Here is a 12,725-nt window from a genome sequence, read left to right on the forward strand (position 1 = left end):
AGACAGGATAAGGTCTAAGCATTTATTTGGCTGTGTCAAAGCCATGTTAAATTTAGCTGTACACACTAACTGCCTAGCATCCATGCCTGGTTGCCGAACAGCACATTCATGGATATGGATAACATTAAATGTGAGATTAGGGTTTTTTTTTAATATTTAATTTAACATTAAACCTGTTATATATCTATGCAGATACTTTTTGGTTCATCTATCACACAAATTAAACACAATTAGGAGATATGAGCAATACCTATTCAACAGGTAGCAGTGCAGTAAGGTAAACAGCTTCCTGAGGTTGGAGCCTGAAGGTGGGAAATAGGCTGCGTAGAAGTCCAGCCCTGCGCACCCCTCTCCCCTTCGTCTCTAATCTAGGCTGAAGTTCCTGGTGTGTGATGAAGGGACAGAGAAGGGTGACTCTCATGGCTCAGCCTAGGTGATCACACTTGCAGGAACAGTCGCGCACCTTCCCTGGAGTGCACATGACTCTCCTGGGTCTCCTAGCTGCCCCAGCATGCTGAGCAGCTGTCCCGGCCCTTGCAGCCTAGAGCCTCTTATGTGCTAGACTCTGAATCTGTCTGGTCACAAGTGGGCTCTTTAGAATTGATGTCTAGCTCCACTTGTATGAACACAGTAACCCAGCCCTGCTTGGATAAGAAGGGAATGCCCTGGACTTCCTGCAAAGGGAGCCTGATAGCTCTCTCCTCACACTACCTTCAGCTTTATTTATTTATGTATTCTCCTCATTCTTTTTTTTTTTTTAAAAGATCTTATTTATTTATTCACGAGAGACACAGAGAGAGAGAGGCAGAGACACAGGCAGAGGGAGAAGCAGGTTCCATGCAGGGAGCCCAACATGGGATTCGATTCTGGGACCCCAGGATCAGGCCCTGGGCAGAAGGCAGGCACTAAACCGCTGAGCCACCCGGGCTGCCCCTCCTCATTCTTTCCTTCATCCTTGTCTTCATGCCCCACCACGACCACCCCACCCCACTACACAATACACACACACGATCATCAAATACATTCCCCTTTAATTGCCCACTGCATCCTTCATGTAAAGTGCAGTCTGCTGGACCACACCATGAGACCTTCTGTGGGGGATGCACTTCTCCAGAAGCAGTGGGACCGTAGACCAAATTTACCTTTGGAGAAAATAACAAAATCAGACTGACTCAAGGTTCCTTTGGAACGGTGCTGTTGCTCCAGTCCTTAATCACAAACCTCAGGAAGCTTTTCTATCGATAAATGCTAGAGGTTTCATTTCCCAAGATTCTGTGCAAAGCCAGAGGGAGGCATTTTCCTCAGAAAGTAACCACACACAAATTGCATCATGCTAATTTAATAGAGTAATGACTTCGCTTAGATTTTGACATTTCTTTAAAAGTCTTACTCGCTTCAAAAAGAATCCCATTCACACAAACACTTAAAACTACTTGCTTTGCTTCCCCCCCCCACCCCACAATTCATTACATTATAATTATTGAAATGGTGAGGACCAAGATGTTGCTATAAAAGAGCCGACGTGAAATATTCCACCATTTGTGAAGAGTGTTGTGACCTCTTGTGCTTTAATTTAAACTCCTCATGTCTCTTTGAAGTAGACGGAATGATATAGATCAGAGTTACATAATCTGTCATCTTCATAAGCTTTGAATTAAAAAGCAAAATAGAGTTTAATATTGCCACTTCCCTTCAACAATCAAATTGAGATGGTAGTGAGTGTCTTGCTCAAAGTCATGGATTGACGTGACCAGCACAAGATAGTTTTTCTAATTTTTAGATTTTTTTTTTAAATAAAAAACTGAATCCTACAGAGTCATTATAGGATCTGCCCACTAGAAGCACAGTGGGATCTAAGGCAGTTGCCTTCCAATGCTGGTCTCTGATACAGTGGAAATACCCAGGGAGCTTTTCTGAACAATGCAGAGGCTCAGATCCTAACCCCAGAGGACAGTGCACAGCCAGGTGTAGGGACCACCAACAAGGGCTTCCCAGGAGTGTTCCTTGAGACAAAGCCTGATACTGCCCCCCAAAACTTGCAAAGAGGCATTACACATGATACCTACTTCAGAGACTTATCACACACCTCATCATTTTATGGGATTTTAGAAGCCCTGTGGGAAAAAGACGAGCTTAACCCAGCTTTTCCCAACTTAAATGATAGGTGACCAAGGAATCCAATTTTTGTAGCACTCAATCAGGATTTTTCCAGGATATGTTCTAGGGAAAAATAATCTATAGATTTTCCAACAAGGGCTCCCCTAAGGGTGAGTTCCCTAGCCATGAGTCTCCAGGAATGGGGAAGAGTGCGCAGTATGTGTGTTTATCAGAGTATGAATTTATTAACATTGGGAAGCACTGATCCTAAAGAATTAATGTTTATTTAGTGTCTACTGTACGCTGGGCACTGGGATGGGTTCTCTACCCATATGGATTTATTACATCCTCACAACAACCCGATGAGGTTGTTATTCAAAGATGAGGAAAATGAAGCTTTGGAAGACCCCCCTTCACTACAGTAAGAGTGAACTCTGGTTCTTTGCCATCTGCTTGGCTGTGGGAGGAAAGGAAAGTGAGACACAGAACAGTAGCAGAACAGTAGCACTTGTGGCAGTTGCTGCTACAACCTTCATTTTCCAGAAAGGCATTCATTACAGAAATAATATTCTATCCATTTAATTCATTTTATAGTGCTTTTGTTTCTTGAGAATTTTCAAACTGAGCATCCTCCCATAGGTTTGTGATGGTCACTGTCACAAAAAAGTCACAGCATTGCTCTATTTAGATTGTCAAGATTTTAAAGAAAATTCATAGCACTGTCTTCAGCATCTATATCAATGATCAGTTCTGTGTGTCGGGATAATTACCACTCTTTGCTTAATATTAACCTTAAGCAACCAGGCCACGACCTTGGGTCCTAGGTCAAGGAAAGAAGGAACCGCTCCCTGAATTATCTCCTTGATGGAATGTCTTGATCCGGTTGTTTTATCATTTGTTTGATCACCCTAAAGTAGGAGGGTGTAAATACCAGGGAGGTCAGAGCTTAGGGGACTGGAGTGAGATCCTGAGAGTGGGGAAGCAGAGGTGTTCCACAAGCTGAGACAGCTTGTCCCAACTGCCAGGGGCCTTCACATTCTCCCATTTCTCCTCTCTGCCTCTTCTTCCAGGGCCTCTCTCCTTCTAGGTCCTTCCTTCTTCAAAGTCTCTCATTTTGTTTCCCCAGTCCTTGTCCTAGAATAGCCCATCAGATTTTCTCCCCTGCCACCAGGCCATCCCACTCCCCGCCCCAGGCTCTATTTCGTCCATCATGACACAGAGCTGGATTTCCATTCATTGTCTTCACTGAGATTTATATTGAGGGCCAATATGAGAAGTGACCATGTAAATAAATACCTTCTGGAAAACTACTTCTGAAGGTGTTGTATGTTATAGCATTTAGGGTTCCTCGTGGAGAAGGACTGCATAATACATAACCTTTTAGAGCTCAGTGATGAGGTGATATGGTGGGGAGCCAGACTCCTCCCCTGTGGGAAAAACAGGATGTTTTCCTTTTTGACCTAGAAAAAAGTTTGAACCTCAATTACAGCATTATATAATATTTTCTCCTATTTCTATTTTAGAAGTCGTATTAAACACACATGTGTCACCTGCAGTTCTTCTAAAACTAGCAGGAAATATGATGTCTTATTGATTTTTGAGCGCTGCATATTTGTATTTCGAAAGCCCGAGTTGCATTATAATTACTTCTGTTCCATGATTCAAATCAGCATGCTCTCAAATTCACATATCAGGGGAAGGATGATTATTATTAAATGGGTACCTCCAGGAGTCTCCCCCCAATTTTTAAGTGGCTTTTTCTTATTACTACAGCAATGCCTATTTATCACAGAAAGATTTCTGTGGGCGAAAAATTAGATCATTTGTGATCCCACCAATCATCAGCATTTAAGCCTTTCAAATGTGACTAAAACTAAAAAACATCTTCCTACATCATTGAGGGAGGTAGGAACACCTGCATAGAACCCATAATTAATGGATCTTAAGATACTTCCAGAATGCTTGGACAATAGGAGCCAGGCAGAGTAGGTCAAATCAATAATATTTATTTTTTCCAAAGATAGAAGTAGGTAGTGCAATGATTCAGAACTGCTTTATATCTTTTAATTTAATTTTTGAATTAATTTTAAAAATCAAACTTAAAGATATAAATTGAGAAGTCAAACCCACCACTATCTTTATCCACCCTATTCCTTTACTTGGTTTCCTGTGATAATGATCTTTTTAATTTTTAAACCACCTTATCGGGGTATGATTGACATGTAAAAAGCTGTACATGTTTAATATATACAACTTGATGAGTTTAGGGATGAGTCTATACTCATGAAACTATCACCATCATCAAGGCCATGGACATATCCATCACCTCCCAAAGTTTCGTTTCGTCCCCCTCTTATATTATTATTATTATTTTTATCATCATCATCATCATCATCATCATCATCATCATCATCATCTAAGAACACCTAACGTAATATCTTGCCTCTTAGCAAACTTCAAGTGCACAACACAATATTGTTAGTTGCAGGTATTAGGATGCTGTATAGGGGATCTCACGACTTATCTTTCATAACTGACATTGTATCCTTTGACCATTAAATTTCTTGAGTTGGAAATAAGAATACATATTTCCTACTTGGACAAAAGGTGGCATATTATATATGCTCTTCCACACCTGGCTTTTTTTTTTCCAATTAACAACCTGCCCTGGAGATCTTTCATATAAAAACACAGAAAGCCTTGTCATTTTTTTTTTTATAGCTGTGTAATATCCAGTTCTGTGGATGTACTGGTTACTTTGTCATCTACAGGCCACCTTTTACTATTATGAATAGTACCACCATGAATGCACATGTTTACATCCTCTTATGCATACATAAATTAAAATACATAGGAAATTTCCCAGGATTAAAGTTGCAGAAACACAAGATAAGTGCATTTTTTGTCATTTTGGTAGATATTGTCAAATTGCACTTTGTAAAGATTACGTCTTCCATTTCCAACAGTATGTTTCCCCACAGTGTCGTAATTATTTTTGTTTTAAAACCTCTGGGTGATTTTTTAAAAAACAAATTCCATTCCAGTGGTGCTGGCTCATCTACTAGAGCTCTTATTCTCTGAGCTCAAACCAGTTGCTTAACATGTTAGTTTGAAGTTGGTTTAGTCAACCCTTCATTATTTCTTCACCCAGAAAGGAGCCAAGGGCATGGCTATCCACAATGGCAGATGATTCTGTAGTATTTCAGTTCAGCTTTCAAATATATTGTAATTATTTCTCCATTGAATTTTCTTTCCTATTGATGTCTGCATTCAGAAACATTAACTCAGAGTTTTTAGCCGAAGGTAGCTGCTCGTAGAAGGCGGCGGCCAAGAATTGGAAAGAAGTGGTTATAGGATTCAGAATGTTCCCATTTTATCTCTGGGATCATAGATGATATTTCATTCTTTTTGATATCTATACTATATATTTTTAAAACCTTGCAATGTGTTCAGATTACTTGTATTAAAAAAATAGATTCATAGTTGCAGTTAAAATGAAAGCCCCAACACAAGTGTAATATTTAATTGCTCTTCAGCCTGAGAAGTGTAAATCCCTAAGGGAAACAATACAGTTTTAAGTGGCACTAATTAATTGGTTAATATGAATTTTAATGAAATCAGTTCTAATATATTTAAAACTACTCCTCACTTAGAGAGTAGAGAACCCATATGTAAATAATAGAGAGTTTATGGGGTTGACCATCTGGGTGGGGAGGGAGGCGGTATACAGAATACAGAGATGTCTGATCCAGCCTTTCTCTCCCCTTGCAGCATCTTCCTCAAAGAGCTGGAGAAGTATGAGCAGCTGCCTGAGGATGTGGGACACTGCTTTGTTACCTGGGTAACTGACCTGATCTCCTTCCTCTCCCACTTGCCATGCTTTCCAGGAGTGCAGGTGGTGTCGGATGGCATCACTGTTCAGTGCCTGACCTGAGGATCGGTGTCACTGACGTTCTAACACAGCACCAGGGACTCTAGGGAGGGACAGAAGTAGATCTGAGAGAAGCAGTCTGTCCCCCAAGCAGCAGAGTCCTCCTTGGGAAAAGTCCTCAGACATTGTGTCCAAGGTCCACATTAAGTTCTTCAAGAACTTTCTAAAATTGAGATGTCAAGAGAGTGGAACATCACCACCCCTCTTGATCGAGGAACTATTCCAGTTCTATCCAGGAGTTTTGCTTTGTTTGCTTTTTCACTAGATAAGGATTAGGGAATTAGAGCTTTAGGAATCCACCAAACAATTGGTTACATTTTCTTCCTTAATAGAAAAGAACAGATCCCATGAGTATCCATCCCAGTTCGACCTACAAAATTAGCATCCAACCATTTTCTTTCCTGGGGCTATTGTCAGGGGCCACATACGGGGCTGAATGTACCAGGTTCTCATTATATGAATGGAAACTTTAGCATGTCCACGCCATGTTATTCGGAGCTCAGGTTTGTGATAAAGTACAGACATCTCCAGGGAAGTCCACCTATGATACTAAATGCAACTAAATGTGAAATTCCTTCCCCAGGGTCAGGAGTTCTATTTAATAATTATCTCATTATAATTTCCACTCAAAATGGGCTGCTTTTCAAAATGTCTTCATGATTCAGAGAGTTTATGCTGTCAACAGCCTATGGAATAGGCAGGGCTATGATTGTGCTGTATATTTTATACATGGAAACAATTCAGATGACCTAGGAAGTTGACTAGTCCACTGGCATGTGACAAATGTCACAGCCAGTCCCACGACTTAAGACCTGAATCATTTTCTTTACATGAAACCTTAACATTTTCTTCCTGGCATACTCTGATTTCTTAAGGAGTCTCAGACTGACATATTATTTGGTTTAATATATTTTCTACCTCTAAATACATGAGCTCATGCACAGTTCATATTAATGCTGATAAACAATTTATGATCCCTTGCACAGCCAATGCAGAGAAAAAAACAAGTGAAGGGATTTTTTTTTATATCTTTTTTCATACAATTTGTGGATCTGCCTAATAATCAACTAGAAGTATGATTTATCAGCATGTCTTAGGGATGATGAATACCTCCCACATAGTATATAAACCCTAAAATTGGTTTCAGAAAACCTTTGATGATTGCATAAAATATGCACATTTCACCAAAGATTATCCCAAGGTGACTTTCATAAGGCTCATAATATTCGCATGTGAGAGTAGAAGTTGTTTCAGTGTATTGAAAGGCCACGGTTATGACCAAGAAGCCTGACGTCAGCTGACCTGGGCTTTGCCTCTTTCTAACTTGTGGGAATTTAAAGTTACTAACCAACTTTAAATTGTCACAGTTTTCACCTCTGTAAAATGAGGATGGTGATGATAGAGCTCACTGCATAGGGTTCTCAGGAGGATCAGATGAGTTAATATATATGAAAAGCACTTGGAAAACTGCTGGCACAATGAGTCCTGCGATAATTAACACATATCTAGGCTGCTTCCACAGAAGAGGACATCCCACATGTTCTCTGACAGCATGTCACAAATGGGGAAGGTACTTGGCGGCCAAAATACACACACCTTTTCCCAGGAGTAAGGACACATAGCACTAACCCAGAGGGTCCTAAGAGAAGTAAGAAATGGATTTTCACCAAGCTACAAGGTTCTTAGCTTGAAGTAACAATCTGGTTAGGACTCGTTGTTCAAGTCCTTCCCCAAAGGGTCACCTTGCTTTCCTTTCCCCCTACCACTGCTTCTGGGAAGTTGGAGATAATGGCATACTCACTTGGCATGCCCTACAAACTACCCCCAGTGGGGACATTTGGAGTACAAGCAGACCTACCTCTGAGGTCACACTTCGTTTTCATTCTTTGATTTTTGCTTTCAGAGCAAATGCTGTCATTTCTCAAGAGGGGAAGCACAAGGGTAGGTAATCCAAAAAAGGGATAATGCCCGAATAAATTCTATCCAACTTCAAAATATGTTGTGTGAATTGGTTTTTCTAATTCTTTCTAGCACAGACTAGTATTAAAATAAGCTCACTTTCAGCAGGTTTTCTCCACCTGCAGGTAGGAGAAAAGGCATCCAAGAGTTTGTTAGGGGAACATGGGCCAGAGAAGCCCAGAACATTTGCCACAGATAATCCTGTTCCGCACAATATCTGAGAGCTTAACTGCACAGCCCTTGCTGGGCCCTTCACGCACATTCAGCAGAAGGGAGCGACTGATGGATGCTTATCTATTATTGCCTTTGTTCTTTTCAGGCAGACAAATTTCAGATGTACGTCACCTACTGTAAAAACAAGCCTGATTCCAACCAGCTGATCCTGGAGCATGCAGGCACCTTCTTTGATGTAAGCTATCGATTTTCCCTTCTTGAGCCACTGATGAGCCTGTGGAAATGTTTCTCTGCTTTGGGAAAATGGGTTTTTAGCCTTAATTCCTCCTTTCTTCTTTGGCCACCCAAACCTCTATCTCCTGGATAAAGCGTGGAGAAAACCAGAAGCAGTGTTTGTCTTTTGTTTTACCCCATCCCAGCTCAAGCGCTGGGGTTTTAGACAAGGCACATTTGCCCTCCATGCCTCAACACCAAACAGAACCAGCCATAAATCTCACGTAGAGAGGGGCCCGATGGTAACACAGGTGTTAAGATGCTGCGCTCCCACATCCTAACACAGCTCCCTCAGATGCACAGGTTCTTAAAGTGCGGTCCCCAGAGCAGCCACATCAGCATCACCTGAGAACTTGTTAGAAATGTGTATTTTGGACCCTCCCCCGACCCAGGTCTGTTGAATCAGACTCTCCAGGGCTAAAGCCAACGATCTGAGAGTCTTAGGAAGCCCTCCAGTGACTGGTGCCCATCAAGTTTGAGAGGCCCTGCTCAAATGCAATTGTTTCAACCTTGGCTATACACCTGAATTACCTGGGAAGCTTTGTAAAACACTGATTCCTGGGTACCACCCCTGTGATTCAGGTATGATTGGCTTGGGTGTGGCCCGGACTTTGAGTTTTAAAAGTTTCCAGGTTAGAGTAAGTGTAGCTAGGGCTGAGCACTGGTGCCGTCGTGGAAGCCACGCGAAGTCGGCCCTGGTATGTATGCCTTGTCGGATCCCTTACTTCAGAATGAGGATCCAATCCCCTGAGTGAATGATGGTATAAGTCTATGTAGTGCTGGTCCCCAGAGGGTGACCTGGTGGCTCTAAAGTGAACAGAATTAAATGGGTTGATGCAGGATACAAGGGAAGAACAAGAAGGAGAGAAGAAATCAGGTGGGGCGGGGGGGGGGGGGGGGGACAGGGAAGTTCAGTGAGATAAAGACTGTCGCAGTGATGGGCATTATGTCAGTCCTATCAGAAGTGACAGCAACTTGAAATTCAGAACTTTTTAATGTTCATCAATGTGTCTTTCTGCCTACTTGCTTTCATTTCTTCCGTAAATATTTGAGTATTTATCATAGAGAAGATGGTGTGCTAGGCCCCTGGGGAATACACACATTTACACGTCACTCCCATACACAAGTCTACGAAACGAACCTCGGAGCATCCTTCTAGCCCGGCGCTGCTGTAACAGAAATGGATTGCGCAAGTATCTTGCTGCTCAGTGGAGGGATGACCCTTCAATGGGAGGAAGCCAGGCAAGAAAAGACATTCGTGACTTTTAGAAATGAAGTGTTAATATAGAAATGGCCCTGGATGTCCCCCATTGGAATTTTTGAGGTTAGATTTGGTTTAAAACAGAAATTTCAGAATCAGAATTTATTGGATATCGTATTGGATGTTCCATGCCACTCTTACCTTTGTTAATAGTGTATTTTCCTTAAGATGCTTCTGGCCAATTATTCATCTACAATATCCAGAAGGGCCTTTGTGAAGTTTTGAACACACTGTGTCCCGTCTTCCACTTAGCATTTTTCTGAACCTACACACCCTGTGCTCTGAGCAGGCCTCAGACTGTTCTGCATCCTCATCTTTGTTCCCAGTGCTCGGTCTGCCCCCATTGTGTGTGTTCACACGCACGCACACACACACACATTCTTCAGAATTCTTTCTATCCTTTAAAGGTCAGACATTTCCTGCATGAATCCTTCCCCCTCTCTATGCACTTACTATACTTTGTATCTACCTTATAGCATTTTGTAATAATTTGCCTTTTGGCAGGTCAACAAGTACCCTTCTATTGCATACACCTCCTCCCACCTCTGGCCCCTGAGGTTGTCTGGTGATTTGCCCGGTTCCTTTTGTACTAGTCATCGTGTCTGGTGCTAATCTGTAGTTTCCTTTAGTCCTGTATTCATCATATCCCTGTTTCTAGCCAATTTCGACTGGTAGGTTAGATATACCCCAAATTTTGCACCCTATCCCCTCCATTTCCAAGGCAGTGACCGATGAGCCTCTGCATTAGTTGGCAAGGCCACTGGAAACCAGAAAAACCACCCTCGCGGTAGGAGACCCTAGAGCTCAGCATAGAGGTGGGAAGGGAGAACAGTGAACTCCTGATTGTTCCCAGAGCTTCCCAGAACACATATTTGGGACTTTATTCCATTCCATCGGAAAGGGTTCCCTAAGTTCTACACGTAGAAAATATCTGCTCTAGGCCCTCCTTCTGTAAGAAAGACAAGCCCTTGATTAGGCCGTCTTCTTGTATCCATTATTGTAGAGAGTACACCGAAAATCGAAGTTCCAGAGAAAGGCACACATTTCACATGGAATTCACATTTCCAGAATTTTCTATCTCAGATGTGAGAGCTGAGAGGCTGTCATGTCTGATGCTATGAAGGACTAGTGAGCCCGGTTCTGCTGACCTAGCCCCTGGGGACAGCGCCTTCTCACTGCCCCACATGCGGCCTTCCCACAGCTGGCAGAGAGGGAGGGCCGTCCAAGGTGTGTTCCTGCCTGTACCGTCTTGCCAAAGCCCCCAAGTAAACTCGCAATGCTCCTTGGCCCAAAGAGGGTCACACTGCCGGCTGTTTTGCCCATCCGTCTTGGATGAGTCCTGCTCTGATTGCACACCTCTGGAGAAGAGGCAAACGAGTGAGAACGTCGCTACTCTCTGGGATCGTTCGCAGGAATGCCGTAATTTTTCAAATTCTCTCTTCTTCACCTCCCTCCGTGGCCAAAGAGCAAGTCTGTCTTGGGTAACTTCAAAACGTTTCTTATATTCCTCCCAGAACTTTAGTCTCACTAACCCTAGCTTAGGGCAAGCCCATGTTACACACCTAGAGATAAGGATATATATATATATAGCTTTAGATACAGATGGTAGGTACATTTAAAGTGAACAATTTAATGGTTTTAGTGTATTCACAGATAGGTACAGCCTTCTCCATGGTCAGTTCTAGAGCGTTTTCATCACCTCAATGAGCAACCCCACACCCTTTAACTAAAACCGCCGCCTTATCCTCCCACCTGTTCCTTAGCCCAGAGCTACCAATGATCCGTTTTCTTTCTCTGTAGATTTACCTATTCCAGGCATTTCATCAACATGGAATCATCTGGGTTATTTCGTGACTGACTTTTCTCACGTAGCGTAATGCTTTCGGGGCCCCGCTATGCTAAAGCACATATCGGTCCTGCATTCCTTCTAACGGCCAGATGATACCCCCTCCTGGAGGTACCTCACATTATAGATTTCCGTCCGTCAATTGATGGACATTTGGTTTGTATCCACTTCTTTACTGTCATCAATAACACTGCTACGAACATTCTAAGTGTTTTTTTGTCTTGTTTTTTTGTTTTTGTTTTTTTTTTAAGTCTAAGTGTTTGTATGGTCATATGTTTTCATTTCTCTTGGGTATATACCTAGGAATAGAATTGCAGGATCACATGGCAACTCTGTGTTTGCCCACTTGGGATTTTTCAGTGACCTCCTGACTGGTGTCTCTGCCTCTAATTCCCAAACTCCATCCTTGCTAGTAGGCTTGTGTGACTGTCTCTAAAACAGTGCTTTCACCATGTTTTTCTTCTATTTAAGATCGGCAGTACTTTACCATTGAGAAGCTCACCACCAAATCCTGATTTTTTTTCACCTAGCTCAACCCCTCCATCAATGACCTAAATATACTTGGCTTATCTAACTGTATCTTTCTTATCTTTTTTTTTTTTTTTTTCTGGACTCTAGGTGTGCATCCTCTGTGCCATTCTGCATGGTCCCCATTATCATCTACATCCACAATGATTATTTCCTGTATATTTTTTAAATATGTTTTCCGTATATAGAATGCCATTTGCACCCCCCCCCCACTCCCCCGCCTATCTTCTAAACCTCAGCTGAAGACTATCTCTCCTAAACTATCTACACCACTCCTGGGCCCAGTCGTTCCTCTCTGTTCTCCCAGGGAATATGTTCCCTCCCCTTTGTTGCTATTTTAAGTGGTTGAGTAGCCTCAGCCATCTAGGGTGTTAGGTTCTCGAGGCAAAGGGTCACGCTACCCTTCACACACCTACACCTTGGGAAGTGGAAGGTTATTTTGGAGGCAGGATAGAGAATGGATGAAAAAGAGGTTAGAGGCCCCAACAGCAGCTGGAGGCCATGCTTGTAGCTGGGGTGTGAATGGTGTGGAGAAGGACTTGTCACCAGGGATAACACAAGAAAAACAACAAACGATGACTCCCTGGTTGCCAGCTCGAGGGACCTGAAGAACGAGGGCGGTGCCGTGGATCCCAGTGAAGACATTGTAGGGAATA

The 12,725-nt window shown here is 42.5% G+C and overlaps 1 protein-coding gene across 50 annotated transcripts in view; it reads left to right on the top strand.

The window, feature by feature from the left end:
- The window catches only part of KALRN (kalirin RhoGEF kinase), a 656,402-nt gene that overhangs the window by 419,174 nt on the left and 224,503 nt on the right, over positions 1–12,725 (top strand). For all 50 annotated transcript variants that reach the window (XM_072725283.1, XM_072725286.1, XM_072725313.1 and 47 more), the window contains exons 26-27: positions 5,869–5,938; positions 8,307–8,396. In XM_072725283.1, the coding sequence (XP_072581384.1) occupies positions 5,869–5,938; positions 8,307–8,396 (160 nt within the window). The remainder of the gene's footprint in view (positions 1–5,868; positions 5,939–8,306; positions 8,397–12,725) is intronic.

Source organism: Vulpes vulpes, chromosome 1 (genome assembly GCF_048418805.1).
Source record: "Vulpes vulpes isolate BD-2025 chromosome 1, VulVul3, whole genome shotgun sequence".
Lineage (NCBI taxonomy): Eukaryota > Metazoa > Chordata > Mammalia > Carnivora > Canidae > Vulpes > Vulpes vulpes.